General features: G+C 40.6%; 1 protein-coding gene across 1 annotated transcript in view; it reads left to right on the top strand.

The window, feature by feature from the left end:
* Positions 1-20,158, top strand: part of MYOCD (myocardin) — an 87,890-nt gene that overhangs the window by 19,217 nt on the left and 48,515 nt on the right. Inside the window, exon 2 of the mRNA XM_036032966.1 lies at positions 15,840-15,905. Coding sequence (XP_035888859.1) covers positions 15,840-15,905 — 66 coding nt within the window. The remainder of the gene's footprint in view (positions 1-15,839; positions 15,906-20,158) is intronic.

The following is a 20,158-nucleotide window of genomic DNA, read 5'->3' as shown; positions in this document are numbered from 1 at the left end:
CACACACACACAAATGGCAGAGCAGAACTGGAACCTGAATCTCTGGGCCCCAGGTTTCCTGACCTCTCTCAGTGAACAGCTGCACACAAGGAGGCATCACTCAGAGTCCCTTTTCTCAGACCTCCCCAGCAGTAGCTTTCAAGGAAAGCCAGTCAGACAGCAAGTTCTTCCCCTCTCAGGCTCCTCCTGTTGTGTCAGGGCGCACACGCGTCTGCTTAATTCACTTGTGGCGCTTAGCCATGGAACACATAAACAAGCAGGGAAAGCCTCAGAGAGGAATCTTGATGCCCAAATGAAGTGATTTGTCTTCTGAGATTATTGTTTGAAATTGTTTATGTCAGTTGCTGAGTTTCTGTTCTGTACTTCAGGGACCTGTCTGTGGTGGAAGAAAAAGTTCCTACAGCTGGAGAATGATCCGCATGGGGCAGCTGTCATGAAAGGGTGCCCTGAGCTTTCCTGTCCTCTTGATGCAGGCAGCAGTTGGGGAGGTTCACTGCAGGCCCAGCAGAGCATGCCAGAAGTTCTCTGTCGCTGGGCACACTCTAAACATGTGTAACTAATTTAACCCTCACAACAATCCTAAAGGGAGGTACTGTTGCCCCCCCCTCCAAGATGGAGAAACCAAAGCACCTCCCTGTTAAGGAAATTTCACAATTAATAAATGGAAAAGTTGGGGCTTGAACTCAAGAATCCCTGGCTTCAGAGCCTATGGACTGCTTCTCACAGGCACCTAAAATGGCTAGGGCTGGCTGGAGCCATCTGATTCGGCCTGTCCTCTCAGAGAGCATGCACACTGTTAATCCTGCCCCCTCTGCAACATGGTGAGCCCCAACACATTTCCACTTCAGGTCCACGTTCCTCTCCCTCTAGTGACTTGAGATATTGTGATATAAAAGCCCTAAGCTCACAAACCTGGCAGCATTGTGAGTGAGAGAGAATTCCTTTTGAGGCATGAATTAGTTTTCTTCAAATGTTTTGACAAACAGAGTGTGGTGCTTAGGGAAGGAATGACTTCCCAGTGTTTGTGTGAACAGACATCCTCCTAAAACAACTTTAGACCCTGCCTGAGGCCTGATCATTGAAGTAACTGCATAATGATTCTGAGTTAGGGCTCTTCGTATTTCAATATTCTCCTGATTTTTACCCTCCAAACACCCAGTGCCAGGAGCTGGCCTGAGCTAATGATTCTCAGTTTTGTTGGAAGCAGACTCAGAACATCTCTTAGGGTGAAGAAAGAGCGCTGTGTGCCTGCCAAACCTCTCCCATGCAGGCCTGCTCACCTGTGGGGCCACCATGGCCAGACCAGCTCCCCTCTGGCTCCTTCTTCCTCCCAACTATGAAGGGCTCCTTCAGTGATAGGAGCATCATTTTTGCTTCCTCTTCTCTAGCTGCTGCCAGCAATAGATGGGTAGCTAATTGGGCCAATGTCATTCTTGGTCACTGCAACCATTTGGCTGTGCATCAGCACATAGGGCAATGGTTGACCAGGGAGCAGTTATTATTGGTACCTGGACTCAGAAGGCAAGGAGCAGAGTGTTCTCAGGCCTCAGCACTGCACACAAAAATAATCTCTGGTTCTCAGCCTTGTTTGGGAAACATGGCCAGGATTGGGGCAGAAACAGCATAGACGACAAGACCTATTGGGCCACATTCTCCCAGCTTTATGTCAGTGGTGGCCCTGTCTCCTCTTCACCAGGTGGCTTGATACCTGTGTACCCCAAGGAAGAACAAATCAGAATGCTGAGTGGCTCAGGCTACTCATATGGAAGGTGACTTTTTTCCCAGATTCAGATAATACCAGGTTGAGGAAAGAATTTTGTAGGTGGGCCGTCCTTTGGGCAAGAAGAGGAAAGTTTGAGCTATAAATTTGTGTCCCACAATATTGGCTCTCAGCTCTGGAAGTGGCCTGAAACCTCCAGTCATGGTCCTGTTTTTTACTTTCCAGGATATCATTCATCCCCTGGCCAGCAGCTTTTTCATGGCCTGCGTCTGACAGTGTCCTTAAAGGCAACAATGTCAATGTCAGGGTTTGTGCATAAAGGTTGATCCAGCTAAAACCAGGGTAGGATTCCACAAAAAAGAAGTTCAAGGACTAAATTATGCACAGGTACTACTTCCCTTCTAAGGGAAGAGCCTTTAGCTGGCTGATGCTTTGTTGTGTCCAGAGCTAGTGGTGTTTACCTGGAACTGTATAGAGAGGACACCATATACACAGCCATCCAAGCTAGTTTCCATGACATGCTTAACCTGGTTCCTGGGTGTGCCAGTGTCTGTCTCCGGTGTATATGTTTCAGCCACCTTTACAAATTGTAAGTACACATACCTAGGAGTCTTTGGCAGGACGGGATTTGAAAATAGATCTCAAAGCTCTGGTTGTACTCATAGCTTTCCACCACCACTGGATGCCCCTTCTCAACACTGAGCAGTAGGGAGCCTCTGGGTTTGCAAACAACTGAGAATTAAATAATAGAAATTTTGAACAAGCTTAAGCAGAAAAGAGCACTTACTATGGAGATATGAGCATGTCTCGTGGAACTCAGCAACAGGAATGTGGTTGGGATGTGGAGGAAAGTAAACTGGAACTGGGGACTGGACACCTTCACCTCCCTGGCTCTCAGCAATACTCCATTCTTCTCCCTCTTTCTACACCAGCTTTCCTGTTTTCCCCAGTCCATGTGCTCAGAAAGGACCACCCCACAGCTACTGAGGTTGCTCTCTCCCAGGCCCACTTCTAAAATCCCTGGGGAAAAGCCCAGTGTGGGCTGGTGGATACCCATCTTTGACACCAAAACTGTGGTAAGGGAGAGAGGCATCCCAGGGGGAACATCTTAGCTACATGAAAACCACATCCATGACAAATTTTTAAAGGGGGGAGGGGCATTTCCTTATAAACCCAGTGGGAAAAAAACTACTCAGAAGAGAATAAAAGTCAGCTATCACTAGTCACTTGTTTCTTTTATTCCTCACTCTTCTGGTAACTTTGCTGTCAGCATCTCCCTCTCTCATAGGGCACACTGAGTCTTTAGGAAATAAAAATGACTCGTACATGTGCACGTGAGCTGTTGTTGGGGGGAACTAGGAAGAAGCAAATGAAGTGTTGTGGGCTTAACAACATCGTTTATTTATTTAAGTTTCCTGGGAGAAAGAGCCAGAACAGCCTTCTGTAATTCCCAAACCACATGCAACTCTCTTTTCATGACATCCCACAGTTGTAGTTGTTTAACACCCTTTTCTCTCTCTTGCCTTCAAAATTTACATAGGTAGAGCCCCAGCCAGCTTTATTCACAGCAATCTTCCCTGTCTAATACAGTGCCTGGAAGAATAGTTGGAGATCAAAAACTATTAAATGAATGAATAATGTTAGTAGGTTCGCCTTCCTGTCAAGTCTCCAGATAAAAGCATAACCTCAAAGGCTCTTGGCAGCCCTCCCAATTTTGCTACGAAAAATCATAGTAGCAATCATTTTGTTTGTTGTTTTACTTTTTTGCAAAAGTCTGCTTTAAAAAATTGTCATGTAAATTTGATTCACCTGTCCCTGTCTCACCCTCTCTCCCTCTCTTTCTTTCCTTAATTTATTATCAAGACATAGTAACTTTTTTCATAGTAACTCATTTCTCGAATCTTCCCTCCTTTCCTCATTCCCACTATGTCCAAGTGGACTTTTTTGTCTTATGCATGGATCATGCCGAGTCTTTAAGCCAGCAGTGTTGTCCCCATTCATGTTAGCACAAGATTGGTCATCCTAAAATCTTGGTATTACCATATTACTTGGTAACTGTCTTGACCAAGGTCACATAGCTATTTAGTGAGAGGCCTCCTGAATCTTATGTGACTTTCAAGGGACATCCCATTGATACATTGTGTCAAACAGAAATTTGAGAAACCTTCTAATTACTACTCATAAGTTTTTTGTGTATGTGTGAAGCCAAAATTGAATTCAGATGCAGGTCATATTTTTAAATATAATTCACATTGATTTTCTATGAAATTCTGGAATTTAGCATCTTATTGTCCAACATTTAAATTATTAAAATTTACATTTAGACATAGGGCTTATTGTATATGCAGAATATGGAAAAAGTATAAAGCAATGAAACTACAAGCAGTATCATGGGCCTGATGGAATGATTATTGTGTAGTTACCAAGGGGTGCTGGTTGCTAGGCAGGGCATAGAAGATTCTGACAGTTTCCAAGAGTCCATTGTAAGAAGGTAGTGGAAGCCCACCACCATCTCCTGATGTTAAAGTTGGCTTTCTTCCACTGCTGTTCCTAAGGGACCTGGGCTTGGTCCTCTGCTGAAATCGGAGACTCTCCTGTGCTCTTGAGGCTTCACTCTCCTACAAGGAATGTTCAAAGATCAAGATGAGTTGGGAATATGGGGTCATGTTAGTGCAATGGCACCATAATCTACCCCCAGTCCTTGCTCCTGGATAAAACCACCCCATCTATTTCTAAGCAATATCTCTTTGGAGGTTTGATATTTTTTTTACATCTAAATCATAAAAATAATATAAGTCAGAGGGGATTTAGAGATCATGCAATCTAATGATTTTCAAACTCTGCTCCATGGGGCTTTGACATTTTACAAGAAGTTCTGCTTTCATTGCTCACCCCTTTGCTATTGCTTTTTTCCTTTCATGTTATATTTCAGTTAAAAAATGTTTCCAGTGCTTTTTTTTTAAAGTTTGAAAACACCTAATTCTAACTTAGCCTTTCCTTTCATGGGTAGAGGGGCTGGAGCCCAGAGAGATAAAATCCTTGTACTATTATTTTGAAGTGTTGGGGGAGCATGACACTTAAGTTTAGTTAGTAGAATTTGGGGAGTTATTTTCATCTCCCCACCTCATCAAGGAAGAGCCATTGCCAGAGTCCATGGAACATTAGAAGAAAGAGAGGAAGATGACTCTGTGGATGATGAATATATGGTTAGTTACCATGAGTACGCATTGTTTATTTTCTTTACCAATCACTATTTTTCCATAATTTTATACTTATTTCTTCTCCCAAAATATGATTTACTACATATACAGTAAACATAAATTATTTTATGACTTTGGCAAAGTTTAAGTACACATTAATTTATAATTAAAAAAAATGTCTTTTTAGACCAGACATTCTGGTGCTCCTTGAAAAAGTAGGACCATTCTTAGAGGCTGCAGAGGTTGTGGCAAGTAGGCTGCAGCAGGCCAAGTGAGGCTAAAGGAAATCTGTTTAAGGGAAGTGAAGGATTTGGTAGAAAAAAAAAGTTGAGTGGAAGAGGGTAGAATAGAAAAATTAATCAAATATGAATAATATGGTCTTCAGAAAGCAGTGTATTTTGCAACATGGAAGAAGTAATGGGTAAGGGTGATGCTCTTAGCAACGACAATTTGGATGAATCAAATATAAGCTTAACACACAGATCCCAGTAACTTCTCTGAGATTCTTTGGATGAGTCTATGTCATCTAGATCAAAAAGAATCAACAAGAACTAACAATGAACAGAGAGTTGGGAACCACTAATATATCTTGTATTATCATTTGGGGACAATAATATTACTGGAAAATTGGAAATTTTCCTACAACCAAGAGGGGAAAAACAGCTCTTCTCCACCTTGAGTGACAATAGGAGAGATTTCTGGGTTTCAGTTGGACCCACCAGCTTTGTCAACACAGCCCAAACTGAGGTGGGCATAGGCTGACTTGGACACCAGTCCGCAGTGTCCACAGCATTAGAGATGAGACGAAATAAATTCACACAAACTACTGAGTCCTGTGGAGGAAAAGGGATGGCATGACTTCCCTCTCAGGGGGAGAGCAAGTCTTGGCACACCTTGGCCACCCTCTCAAGAGGAGAACTCCTTGACCTTGTCTTGAGAAGCTTTTATTGGATTCAATTTGCAGAGGAATACGGGGTGTATACATAAAGCTCATTAATTATTATCAGGCAGTAAAAATCAAACAATAAGTAACACACAAAGAACTCAGAGGACCTATTTTGAGTCAGGGTCAGATAGTTAAAGGGCCATAAAACTTTGGGGAACAAACTCACTCCCTGCTTGGACCCTTATCATTTAATTGAGAGCATTCTAAACAAAGCAGATTTCACAGGATTTTACATATTCTTTCTTAGGCCTGGCCACCCTAGGGAACCTGCGCTCTCCAGCACAGGGCTGCCCCCACCACCAGCATTGTTTCAGGCTTAAGTCAGCCAGGGGAAGTAAGGCAGCCAGGAGATTAGGAGACTTCTCACAGACAGAATGAGGACTCAGACTATGTCAAAGCCAAGGGGCGAGGGACCATTGCCCCTTTTCTGTAGCCCCCAAGTCCTTCCCTGGGGCCCTCCCACATGATCCTGCCTATCTTAGGTTGCCCCTCCCTTGAGGAGCCTTACCTGTCATTGGCTAACCAATCAAGCATTGGAGGCCAGACAGGGTGAAGTAAAAGAGGCAGAGGCAGCACCCCTACCAGGGAGATAAGCTTTGTCTCCTTAGTGGCTTATGATCTGATGGTCATTTACTTAGCCTTAGCCATGGTGGGGTTACAGCTCCTGAAACCAGGCAGGGCAGTTCCCAACAATGGGCAATAACCTGGCTTATTACAGCAGGGGACATAGCCCAGGTGAAATACCTTGCCACCACCACCTCCTCTCTGCCTGAATTGCTGCTTCCGATTATCTAAACAGTTGACCAAATAGCCAGATTCATTCTGAAGTTTTTAGAGCAAATCTTTCATGCATAAGTAGGTTTCTTTTGTCTTTTCTTTTTCCCCTTCCTTCCTTCCTTCCTTCCTTCCTTCTTTTTTTAGAATTAGGATCACCTCCATGTTGGGCCCAGGGAAACAGCTCAAGATGAAGGCAGAGGTGTAGCCTTATTAATTCAGAGTTCTGCCAGGACACTTGGCCTATCTCATGCTTCCCTCATGGAGCAGGACCTGGTGTGCTCCTGGATTAATGCGTCTTTTATCTTCTATTAAATATGTATGAATTAATAGCCATCACTGGAGTAGATATTCTCACACACATATTCACACTCACAATAAAGAAATTAAACCTTTTTTCCTAGTTGTTTTCTCTTTACTTCCTCCTTCCATCTCTCCCCCATTGTTGCTTTCTCTATTGTCTGCTCCCTTTTCCCCTAAAATCATCAGTACCTTCAGCACTGATTCATATTCAGATTTCATCTGATGAAACTTTCCCTTCCTGTTGTATGTAAACATTCAGGCAAATACATAACAAACACTTAAGCAAGTTAAAATACTATCTTAATGTGACATGGTGCCTCTGTTGGGCCGAAGCTACTTTCTCCTTTTTGGTTCTTTGAATCTTTGGAATTATTTGGAAATCATTCTAAAGGCTTGGTTTAGAGAATCTAAACTAGGTTTGTGTAACTGGGAGATTCAGGGAATTCCAATAGACTCCCACACCCTATAAACTATATCTTTAAGTCAAGTATCAACCCAGCCTTCCACTAAACAAAATAAATATTTAGGTCAGAATATAAAGAAAAAGTAAAAATAGATTCAAGGTATTGTAAGTATGTATATTTATGACATACACAATATCTAAAATCCATTTAATATAAAAATTGTTAGAATAATTAGTTAAGAATTTAACTAATTAAAGGCTTAACTTTAATTAGTAATACAAGTCTTTTCTAATACTATATATAGAATTAATTCCAAATGCATTGCAAAGTCAAATGCAAAAACTAAAAAAAAGTATAATAAGAAAATTTAAGTGAATATATAATCTAGATATGGAAAAGATATTCTAAGTATACACCAAAAATAGAAATCATAAAAATTTTCTAATGGATTACATATAAAAATGTTAAATGCCAAAAATTTTCACAAACAAGATTGAATGACAAAATAAAAATCAGTGGAAATTTACAACATAGATGACTGTGTTTAATGTGCTCGAAATATAAATAGCTCTCCCAAATCTACAATTAAAAAATTTCAATGGAAAAATTTGCAAAGCATTTTATCAGGCAGTTCATAAAAGAAAAGATAGTAATTGTCAATAAATCCATGAAAACATGTTTGGTTCATACAATGAGATATTGTATAACTTATTAGCTTTTTATTCTTCTTTACTGGCATCATCTATTGCTAATGGTATATAGTGAAATTGTATAGTCCTAACAGAAGTATAAAATGATACATCATTTCTGGAGGAAAGAAATTAAATATATAGTAAAGGGGCATTAGTTTAAAAGATATTGGATGAAATACTTGGTGGCCATTAAAAATGAGGGACGTTCACACAAAAAGTAGTAATATATTGTCAGTAAAAAAGCAAGGCACAAAACACTATTCAAATGTGGTCTTGCTTTCACACATTATATCCTTGCTTATTTCTATTTCTTAAAACTATGTTTTCCTCAAAATTTCCCATAATGTTTGTTAAAATATAGTTTCAATATACCCTAGGCCTACTGGACTACTATCTCCAGGAAAGGGACAAAAGAAATGGTGGTTGTTCTTTATTTTTTGGCCCAGGTAATTCCCATGAGGTAAATTGGGGAAATACTGACCTAATCTATAAAATGTAATACCTTCTTTGGGTTTATATTGAAGCTGAGATACAGAGAGATTCTAGCACCTGTCTAAAGTAACAACTATGTAGTAGCAGAATGGGGTCTAGAATCGCATGTGCCGTATTCCAGAAGAGCCCTCTCTTTTTAGAGAGTGGAGCTTCTTCAGGCCAGTAATCTTAAATTAAATTCCCATCAACTTCTTACTTCAGTTAGACAGGTAACTGAGCTTCTCTTCAGCTCCATTGTTTCACATTCGGTAATGATCTTTCTTTGTTGATGACAAATGGAAAGTTTTCCGTTTCCACCGTTCCCTAGCAATGTGACATTTCAAACAGTAGCACAGAACTCTTTAAATAGAAAAGATCCATTTCTACTCTATCGTGACTCAGTAACAGCCACAGGATTCTTCTCAAACTTTCCTAAAAATGTCATCTTTGGGCTGGACTCAAGAGGAACATTTCAGCCAAGGAGACACATTTTCCACTCTGTCAGGAATGAGCGAGCATGGGTTTGGAACATAAAGTGTTTTGCAATCCTCAGAAAAGCAATACTTCTCATCAAAACCATGGCAACAACTCTGTGTGATACGTCAGAGCCTGGGAGCATTCAGGAGCCTCCTCCTAATTGGATACTCAACTGGGCCTGTAACCTATGTCTGTTAATAACAGTCACCCTGCTGCCAGAAAGAGAATGATATCCTTCATGATTGTTGCTTTGGAGACACTGTGGCAGTGATGCTGAACTGAGGGTCCCTTATGTTGAGTTACCTATAAGGGAGGTAGCATGAAATGTTCCTCTTGTTCTAGTGGATCCTAATTCTTCATGAAAAGACCGACCCTTGCCCCCAATGTGTTCCTTGCAAACACAGGGTATGACATGGCAAAAGTTACTCTTTTGTCATTCACATAGTTCCATTTGGAATTTGTACCCATGAGGCAAAATTTTAGAGTCCAAAGCCATGGGTTTAAAACGTGTTTCCCTCACTTCTAACTCCGGCCTTGGGTGAGCTATTTACACCCTCTGGGCCTTACGAGCTGTGACACAAAATAATAATTCACACTCTTTGTGGGATATGTGGGAGGTTTCAATGAGATGATTTGTATAAAAACTTCTGACCCGAGACTAGCACTTTTTATTTTGTCAATGCCAGAGAAGTGGGGAGGAGAAATAAAAGAAACAAACAGGAAGACGAAAGAAGTGATCTCCATGAGCGAATGCCTCAGTTTCTTCTGTCACTCCTCTTTTGTCTCCTGCCTTTCCCATCTCAGGTAACCCATGTGTTCAGTGCCCTCTTCATACAAATTCCTCTTTCCCAAATTGCACCACCTCCCCTCAGAGACAGGAAGCCCTGGGCATGGCTGACATTTTGTAAGTTATACATCAGTGCTCCCGCTGCAACTTAAACTCCGTTTTTTCTTCAGATTCTATTACCAGGACCAAACAGATGGGCTTTTTCTTGAAAGAGCCACTATCAATATAAAATAGAAAGGTAGTCTCGTATAGTTTAGGGCACAGGTGGCAAACACAAGCCTACGGGCCAAATCCAGCCCTCCACCTTGTTTTATCTGGCCCAGCAGCAGCGCCGAGCTCCTTGCCCCTAGTTAAGGAGTAATTACATTTACACAGTCCTAAAATTATATTTGGCCCTTTGAAGGCCACAGTGAGGCTGACGTGGCCCCCAGTGAAAATGAGTTTGACACCCCTGGTTTAGGGAATGGTTAACTCATTAACTCCACAATGATTCTGTGAAACTGTAATTGTGATATATGGCTAGTATTAATATTATGACAGTACACAGATGAGCAGGCCAGGGCTCACAGACATGGAGACAACTTGCCTCAGGTCACACAGTGCAGTGGAGTCAAGGTTGAGTCTATGTTTTCCATTCCCAACACCCTTGCTTCATCAAGCTGCCTTCCTTCTTCATTAAGAAAGTGCTACCCACCAGCTCTGGCACATAGCAGAGGGGCTGTCTATGTGATGAGAAATGTGACACTGTCCATCAATCCTGATATCTCCCCCCTCTTCAACCTGAAACTCTTAAGACACCTGCACCATTGCACCCGGATCTTCCTCGCCTGGCACCAGCAAGTCAAACATTCTGGCTGTAACCAGTGGTATGCAGAGATATTCTAATTCCCATTCTTGAGCTGGGTACCCAGCCTAAGCCCCAGCCGCATATAGGTAGTCTATTTCTGGTCCTTCATTATAGTGGATCCAGAAGTTTCTATATATTCTTTAATAATCACTAAGTAGGGGGCTGCTTCTCTGATGTACTAGAGTTCACAATTATAATTATAAAATATTAAAGTAACATATTCCCTCTTCTTTGGGAAGGTGGTGCTTGGGGTGGTGGTGGAACTTGCTTCTCTGGTCCTGAAATTTATTTGGGTGTGGGGAGGGGAGGGTGGCAGACCAGAGTAGTCAAGCAGCATTTATAAAAATGGATAATATAAGATTCTCTCTACCAGACAAATCTATCATGAGTCTAGAATAATTGAAATAATGTAGCACTGAAAAAGTATAGCCAGGCAAATGAGGAAATCACACTCAAGAGCCCAGAACTTCCGAGTAAAAAGAGGTGACTTCAGTGCAAATGAATGACTTAAAATTCTGACAAAGGAATACAAAAGTAGATTTGAAAAAAAAAAAACTTTTGTTCTGGAAGCTAACGGAGACTGACAGCTGAGTGTCAGAATCATAAAGGAACACACTAGGATGAAGTGGAAAAGGCACCAAGAACTCACTTGCCTTCATCACCCAGAGATGACCATATGGCCTCACAGGACGTGAAGCAGAAACCCCACAAATACCTGGCATATGTAGGTGGCTAGAACTGAGAGTGGAGGCAGGGACCAAAATGCAACCCTCCCCTCAGTTTTTTTGTAGACACAGTGGGTCAGTGAAGGTTTGCCAGCAGGTCCGGGGCCACAAATGGCCACAGCAAGCTGAACACAGGAAAACAGGTGCTGCTCAGCAAAGCCCAAAAAGACGGACAGGGAAGGAGGCCAGGCAGGCACTGAGGACAGCTGTGCACAGAGGCAAAGGATGCTTCACCCAAGCACAAGCTGCTTCCAGGCGTGTGGGGCCCCTCCCAAGCAGGAGGGAGTAGCCACAGAAAGACATGGGGGTCATTCATGCTCCACCTCTGGCATTGGAGCTTTGCCAGACCTGGAGAGGAAGCCACCCAGGGACAGATCACACTGCGAAGATCCTCCTGGTCCTGGATCTCTGACCACTCTCTTCAGGCAAGGAGCACCGCACTGGCCGCCAAGCCACCAGCTTCCCTGGAGAGAAGCACAGCAGCTTCCAGGCGAGAAAAGTGGTGGGGCCAAGGGCAGTGGGTGAGCCAGCCACTTGCTAGCAAGAAGAGAATTGGAACAACCTCCAGGGTTGTGGTCGGAGCTGTTTGCCTTCCGACCACAACCCTTTGAATCTGACACTTCAAGTGGGACAACTCCACTTCTAGGAGGTCATCCATCCTATAGTAATGTTGAGGGTGTGGGCTGAAATTAACTACCAAGAGTACCCATTGCTGTTTTTTCATAGTAAAATATTGGAAACAAACTAAATATCCAATAATGGGCATTTGGTTTAATAACTTATAGAATAACCAAAAAATAAGATACTATGCAGCTACTAAAATAGTATGTTTTGAATGGCATTAAATAACATGGGAGTATATCTGTGATATATTACTAATGATAGAAAGCAGCTAGTGAAGGAAAACATAATATGATCCCATATAAACGTAGAAAAAAGGGCCTCAAGGACACACATCCCGTATTAAGAATAGTTATCTCTAGTTTGGCAATAGTATTTTTTTCTGGACGCTTTTCTATATTTCACAATGTTTCTTCCTTGAATACACACTGATCTGCTTTCTCCTCCCTTTACACTCTTTCTCCCCTCCCCCCTCACCCCCCCGTACCCCCCCCCCACCTCGTGTTACACTCTAAGAGAACAGCTCAGCTCAATCCTCTGGCTTAGTAGTTTGTTTTTAACTCTATTACTTCTGATATTCAGTTATCCATTTGAATTTGTTTATTCTAATGAACTAAGTTTTACATTGATCTGTGGTTTTATTTTTAAAAATTTTAGAAAACACATAAATTAAAATTTACCATCTTAACCTTTTTAAAAATTTTTAAAAACTTTTTAGTTAGAATGTGTTTCTAACTAAATATGAATACAGTAGGCAACAGACTTTTTCTATTTCAAAAAATATTATAGTTAATGCCATTACAGTTTTAACATGCTAACAAACAGTTTTGGATGGAGTAGTTCCTTTAAAAGCCATTCATCATTCACTCGTGCTCATTGAAGAGCACAGTGTTTATGCTAGTTTGCAAATAGATACCTAAGAAACTTAATGCTAAACCCATTTTAACTGCAAACCAAACACAAATTTCAACACTTTCCACTCACTCTACTGCAAACTTAACTTTAATTCAAGACTCAAACCAAACATTAGAGTCAAACATGGTGGTTGTACAAGAACTACTTCTCCTTCTGACCATAATATTCATTTATATCTTTAACTTAAACTAAATTATAAAGCCAAGTATAACTGCGATTCTAATGTTACAACAAGCAAAAACACTAAAATTCTAACTCATTGGTTAATTCTAGGTCTGGCTTAAAGCTTCAACCTAAGACTAACACAATCTAAAAGTTTATCTGTCTATAAACATTCTCATGTCCAGAACTAACCTGAATTTTAACCTCAACTCAATTCTATTCTCTAACATTAGGCTAGTCCTAAGTCTGTCTTAAACTGAAAGATACCGTGAAATTCATCATACTTTATGAAGATGCTAGCAGATATCTTTTAAAATAATGGGGTTTTTTTTACATCTGCATTCACAAATGTTCATTACATAATTAGAAGTGTTTGATTTAGGGGTTATAGCTTCTGCTGAAGAGTTTTCCATCTTAGTCATTTTTTAAATGTACAGCATAGTGGCATTGAAAACATTCACCTTGTGTGACGACCATCACCACCCACCTTCAGAGCTTTTTCCATCTTGCAAAACTGAAACTCAGCACCAATGAGAAAATACTCCTCATCCCACCACCACCCCCATCCCTCAGTCCCTGGCAACCACCACTCTACTTTCTGTCCCTATGAATCTGACTAATCTAGGTACCCCATATAAGTGGGGTCATATAGGATTTGTCCTTTTGTGACTGGTTTATTTCACTTAGCATAATGTCCTTCAAGTTTTGTCTATGCTGTAGCATGTGTCAGAATTTCCTTATTTTTTAAGGCTGATATTCTGTGGTATATACAAGGTGGGCAAAAGTAGGTTTACAATTGTGAGTAAACAAAGCAGAGTTTATTCTCATATTACTAATTCATTGATTATGTAAATCTACTCTTGCCCACCCCTGTATATACCATATTTTGCTTAGCCAGTCATCTGCTGACAGACCCTTGGGTTATTTCAGTCTTTCAGTTATTGTGAATAAGGAACATGGACATACAAGTCTCTGCTTTCACTTCTTTTGGATATATACTCAGAAGTGGGAATGCTGGATTGTGTGGTAGTTCTATTTTTAATTTTTTTTGAGGTGTGCCATACTATTTTTCACAGTGGCGATGCCTTTCTACATTCCCACTAGTAGTGCACATGCATTCCAATTTCTCCACAGCCTCTCCAACACCTGTTGCTTTTTGTACACATATAGTAGCCATCCTAACATGTGTGAAGTGGTGTGGTTTAGTTTAATTTTAATTAATGAATATTCTTTTGCTTGTCTTCAAGAAAGGGCTGTTGCATTTGTTCACACTGTAACCTTGAGTATATGTTCTTTCACAGTTAAGTTTGGAGTCTTTCCTTCGTGGTGCTGGCATGTCTCCCAGGCTAGGTCATTCTCAATGGTACCCTCCCAATGTGCCTTCATGGGTTTCTGTTAGACTGAGTGATGCACAGGTGAGCCCAGCCTACAGGGAAAAGATGTGTTGCTGACACTTGTATTTTGATCTGATTCTAGGGATTGTCAGAGAGGTACAGGATGGCTAGTAGCTAGCTTCAGACAATGAAGGATTCTGAACTCTCTTGGATATCGCTAACAATCTGAACAATCCTGTGGTCTCCCAAGATGCCATTTTGTGCTCGCACCTGCAGAGAGACAGTCCCATGCCCATAACCAGTGCCTAGTCCACTGTGAGGAGGACATGGTAGAGACTGACCTCCTGCTTTGGTACCCAAACCAATAACCCTGTTAGACTGAGCCTTAGGCCCCCTTTTGTTCCTGGGCAAAAAGGATTCTTGGCACAGCTTTCAATTAGTTACCCTTGTATGTCTTCGGAGGTATTTTTTAAATTCAATCCCACGTTCCTTTTATGTCTCATAGATTATAGTTTTGAGCCCCTGAGAAATCCCCTTCTTTTCCAGTGTAGGTAACTTACACCCAGAATCTCCCTGAGAAAATGGAATACCTGTAAGAAAGAAAATAGATATTGAAAGATAGAATGTGTTTGGGATAGAGGGGTGAGAGGAAAGAGAAAAATCTCAAACAATACACTCATATATATACACATATACTCATTATATATATACTACTTATATGTATACATGTATATGATATAATCTATTTGTGCTATGGATAGTAACATAAATATTTATAAAATAGAGTATAGTTTGGACAATTCACAATGTTGTATTTTCTCTAAGCAAAGCATGATTCCAGTAGCACTTCTTTGAATTTATAAATGGATTCCAGAGTCTCAATGATATCATTCATAGATGACTGACTTTGTTCCAAGCACTCTGCTAAGCCACCTGCATCGGTTGTCTTTTCAAACTTCGTGGCAACACTATATGCAGGCGTTGTTCCCACTTGCAAATGAGGAAATCAAAAGTCAGAGAGGTCTTACCTAGTGTTTCTCACCTGTGAATGGGCTAGGGATGGAATGTAAACCCATGTGAGATTCCAAAGCCTATGCTTTCTTTACTCTGTCCTCCCTCTTGAAATTACAGGACAATTCCAGGAAGAACTTGATGGTATTTATCTTCCAAGTGCATAGTGGGGACAGAGGGAGCATGGTGCTGTGAAAATAACATTCACTTTAAAGAGGAGACAAGTGTCCTCATTCTAGGTTGTTACCAACTTTCTGAAACACCCTGCAACTCTCTCAGCTCCTCTTCTCCTTCTTTCTCTATGTCTGTAACAGAGATAAAAAGATGCATAAACTTTCACAACTGCTCTGGAGATAAAATGAGAAGAGCTTTGCAAAAAAGTATGATGTAAATATAAGTGGTTATGATCACATTTGGCCCAACTCACAAACTAACACTTCTTTTTCTAAGTTTTGCAGTTACGACTTCAACAGAGAAGGACCCAGGAACAACTGGCCAACCAAGGCATAATACCATGTGAGTAGCTGCATGTCCTATTTATTGATTTACTACAGTGGGACTGTGGGTGTTGGGAACTAGAAAGCACCTCAGAGGTCATTTAGTCTAAGCCCATGGATCTTCATATAATCCGTGTCATCAGAAATCCCAGATTTTGGATGCTTTGGCCCAAATGCTCCTCACCCACAAGGGGTTGATTCCCTAAAATTTCACATTGTGGTAGGTTTGATTTCAGTGTAAGTACAATTCACTATGGGCATCCCTCACCCTTTTCTTACTTTTAAAATTGGATATAATCACTATTCTTTCCAGAACCATTAATCATATCACCTTTTCCCGCCTCCTAGGTTTCACTTCTATTTGGGATACTTGTATCCACAATTAATTCAATATTGCCAAGTGCTTCCTTTCTAGATTACTGAATAATAATACCATTCTAGCATAAATGGTATAATATTAAATACCTGGCCATAATGTGGGTCAAAGAATAAAGATTATCAAATCTTTTAGGTCTATTTGATATTTTCTACCAATTTAGCAATTAAAGTTCACTTTTTTAAAAGGAAATAGAGATAGAAAAAAGAGTGCTCTGGATGAATGAAGCACAATTTAAGCTTATTTAGATAATAGCTTCTAACTTTCTCCAACAAAATTTAAAATTTAAGATTCATAATGACTTGCAGAAATCCAGGTCCCTGTTATAGTTAGTACTTTAGAGTTTGGTATGAAACAAGTAGAAATGTATTCCTGACAAAATGTCCTGCAGTTAGTAATATCAGAGTTCCATGATTTAAGGTCTAAAATTTTTAAGTATAATTCCGTGATTCAGAGTCAAAACACAACTAAGGATTTTTCAGGACTTTTCCTTTGTATTTCAAAAGCAGCTCTGTGTTAACGGCTAAACCCTACAAACAGCAAACAGCAAGTGAGCTTATAGTGGAACAACCTTTTTAGAAGTTTGCTAAACACAAAAGAAACAGCTCACCCTGCTATTTCAAAGCTGCTTAAACAACGTGTACAACTATGATGAGAAAGCACAGGAGCTCCCTCCTGTGTACGGCCTGCTCATGGTGGTCAGACCGCCTGTGCCCGTGCTCAGGATGGAGGAGAGACAGAGGTCTGCAGGCTTTGCACAAATTCCACCCAACTTCACTCAACTCTGACAAGGCCAGTTTTTAGGAATCCTACCTCAGTGGCAGGATTTATTCACTAAGATTGTAGACAAACGTAGATGCGCTAGGATCCTTTCAGCAGACCATAATCTATACTATGTGCCCTTAAATAGGTGAGGAGCCACAGCTTTGAATATTATTAAAATAATCTATCCCCTCACTGGTTTTCTTTGTCTTAATTCTATAAAGGCAAATGAAGGGGATAGACCAGGACCTTCAAGTCAGCTCCAACTGTTCACAGCTGACCTAGAGTTCCACCCATGTGCTTAAATCCTCTGAGTCTGGGTCTTACAGCTGGCATTAGGATGAGAATAAACTTTTCTTTTGGGGGGGTGGGGGTTGAGGTTAATAAGATTAAATCTCTGGAAATTGGTAAAAATACATAATAAGATAGGAATTAACCCTATGCTACACTTTAAAATAACACCTATATGTCAGTTGGGAAAGCCAATGTCCATTTGTGTAGTAGGGTCCAATGAGGATAGAATAGTTTGTTCCCCAGGACTTTTGGAATCAGATAGTGTGCAAATTAATGAAATACTGCTTGACAGAAATTTTATATGCATAGTCTATTGTATCATTAAAATAATTACTGGAAAAAGTCCTATGAGTAAGGAAATGGTTTTTTTTCTTTTTAGTTCAGCAAAATGATAGAAGTTAATTAAACATAAGTTTTCCATAGTCTTCAGCCACCTGCTCTCAACCAGGCTTTCCCAGGGTGTAGATTCTCTGGGAAAATGTCCCAGCCACAGCAGGCGCATGCCACAGGCCCAGCCTGGAGAAACCTTGACTACTGAGTTCTTCTCAGGAAGCTGGACCCAGAAGAATCTCCACCTGCCAAGAGGTGGGGGTGAGGAGGAGAAGGCTGGCCTCTTCAACCCAACTGGAGATTAACAGGAAAGCTAACTCAGGGCAGGGCAGGGCAGGGCAGGCAGCGTGTTTACTTAGGCCCTAAGGGTATCTGTGTCAGCCCTCAGAGGGGAAAGGAATGAGAATCTAACAGTCTCAGGGGCTTTCCAACTTAGTTGAATTCAACCCATTTCAAGCACGATTCTCTGCAGGACAGGGTGCCAGGCACTATAGGTACAAGAGTGAGCAAGACAGCCCTTCAGGGAAACACAAAATTCCAGGAGAAAGGGTGACAAGAAATACTCATATGAGTCCAGGTGGAACTCATTACATTCACAAGAGGGCATCTTGTTTCTTCACTCTTTTATTTGAATTTTTTAAAACACAACAAAAGAGATAAGGTGGAAGGAAAAGAATAGAATGAAGGGAAGAAAATCTGATAATCCTTAGAAGTTATCTAATTCTGTGATTTTCAATATTTTGAATTGTTATAGACATATTGTGTATGCATATACTGCCTGAAAGAGGGTGGGGGCCTCTGCCCCACTTACTCAGCACCCCCATCCCTTCTAGACGCCCCCAGTTGTCTACCCCAGAGAGCTGGTTCTCTTCAGAACAGTATTTGAAAACCTCTGACCTAGTCCACACCCCCAGTCACTGTCTTTCATGTTCGTAAAACTGAGGTTGAGGAGGCCCAAGACATATTTCAAATATTCCAAAGCCCAGACACAATGTGGTTCTAATTTCTGCAAATTAGACCTGTGACAATTTAAGTGTGTGTACAACAAAATTATTAATAACATTTTCAACAACGTGCTTAAAATTCACTTTATCAATGAATTTTAAATATTTGCAATCTTCACCCAAATTTTAAAACATCACAAATTGCCAAAAGTGAAAGTTGATAGCCAAGTGAACTGTTAGTTGTTCTTATGTTATTATTATATAGCACTACTGCTTTTAGCTGGTGAACAAACACACCGGTATCGTTGGGCAGAATTAGTCTTGAGTTTTATATTAGGTTACATCTCAAGGGCCTGTCCACTGTGAAAATGCACCCTTCCTATTGTGCACAGTGGAAGAGCTGAGGCCAGAACCTGTCTTCTGATCTCTACACAGCACTCTTTTCTCAAATATTCAAAAGGAATCACTTGAACTTTTATAGTGCTTACTTAAATTTCTACGATAAAACATTTTGTGCCATTTTATGGCCAAAGATTTTATATATATATATATATATCATGACAAGAATAAACCAATGTTTCTTGAAATGGCTTCAGGTTCTACATCATAATCTATACCTCACTATTACCAAATAGAATGGAAAGTTCCACTGACTTACCTATATCGCAGATCTTAATTCAATTGCATGCCAAATCAATGGTTAAACTGTTAAGGTTCCCCCCACACCTCTGACTCCAGTGAACTAAATAAACCATGTGTCGTTTTCAGTTGACTAGTGAAACTAGTCCAAATGGATTTAATTTAATATCTTCCCTGTCCTTGGCTGTGTATCCTGTAGGTTTTGAGTTTGCCAATGAGTAACAGAGTCCTCAGCAAATTCTCTTGTATGACCCCGCTTAATCACTTCATTAAGCATTGCCTTATTTCTTACTTTTGTGCATTATAGATTTAGGATTTTCCCCTTCTGGTGCTTTGAATGGATTTAAAGACATTATTCCTTGACTTTTAGTAAAGAAAGGCAGTGTTCTGGGGCCAGCACTGAACCCCTAGAATAACTTTAAACAGTGGGAAAGGGGTTCTCCAGCCAGCAACATGGACCTAAGCCAGAGCTGAAAATCACTTTTACATTTGTAATATCAGTTGTGAAATTCACATTTTCACAACAGTCTTAATATCTCAGTGAAATAATCTTGAAGTTAGTTTAGAAATACTTAAGAACTTATTGTTCGGATTTACCTCCAAAATCTTACCTCTGATTCCCAAAATGGAGATTTCACATTGCCTTCTTTGTCACCATCAACTCGAATTCACAGGGAACGGCTTCCCTGCACCTCCCTTCCAGGCTCCAGGCTACAAGAGCACAGCAAGGTTCTCTGCTTTCTAAAGGATGCAGGACAGAGCCAGCATCTTCCCCTTGTAGACCTTGGATCTGCTCATCATTTCTCACAAAAATTGTCTCACCTACAATTTTTTCCTTGGGAATTCCTCTCCTGGGTAGAATCTTAAATGACATAATTTTATTCCAAACACTTCAGAAGCCTTAGTGCAAAAAGATGCCCAGCTATA

This window comes from Phyllostomus discolor, chromosome 8 (genome assembly GCF_004126475.2).
Source record: "Phyllostomus discolor isolate MPI-MPIP mPhyDis1 chromosome 8, mPhyDis1.pri.v3, whole genome shotgun sequence".
Classification (NCBI taxonomy): Eukaryota; Metazoa; Chordata; class Mammalia; order Chiroptera; family Phyllostomidae; genus Phyllostomus; species Phyllostomus discolor.
This window is presented reverse-complemented; position numbering and strand designations above follow the sequence as displayed.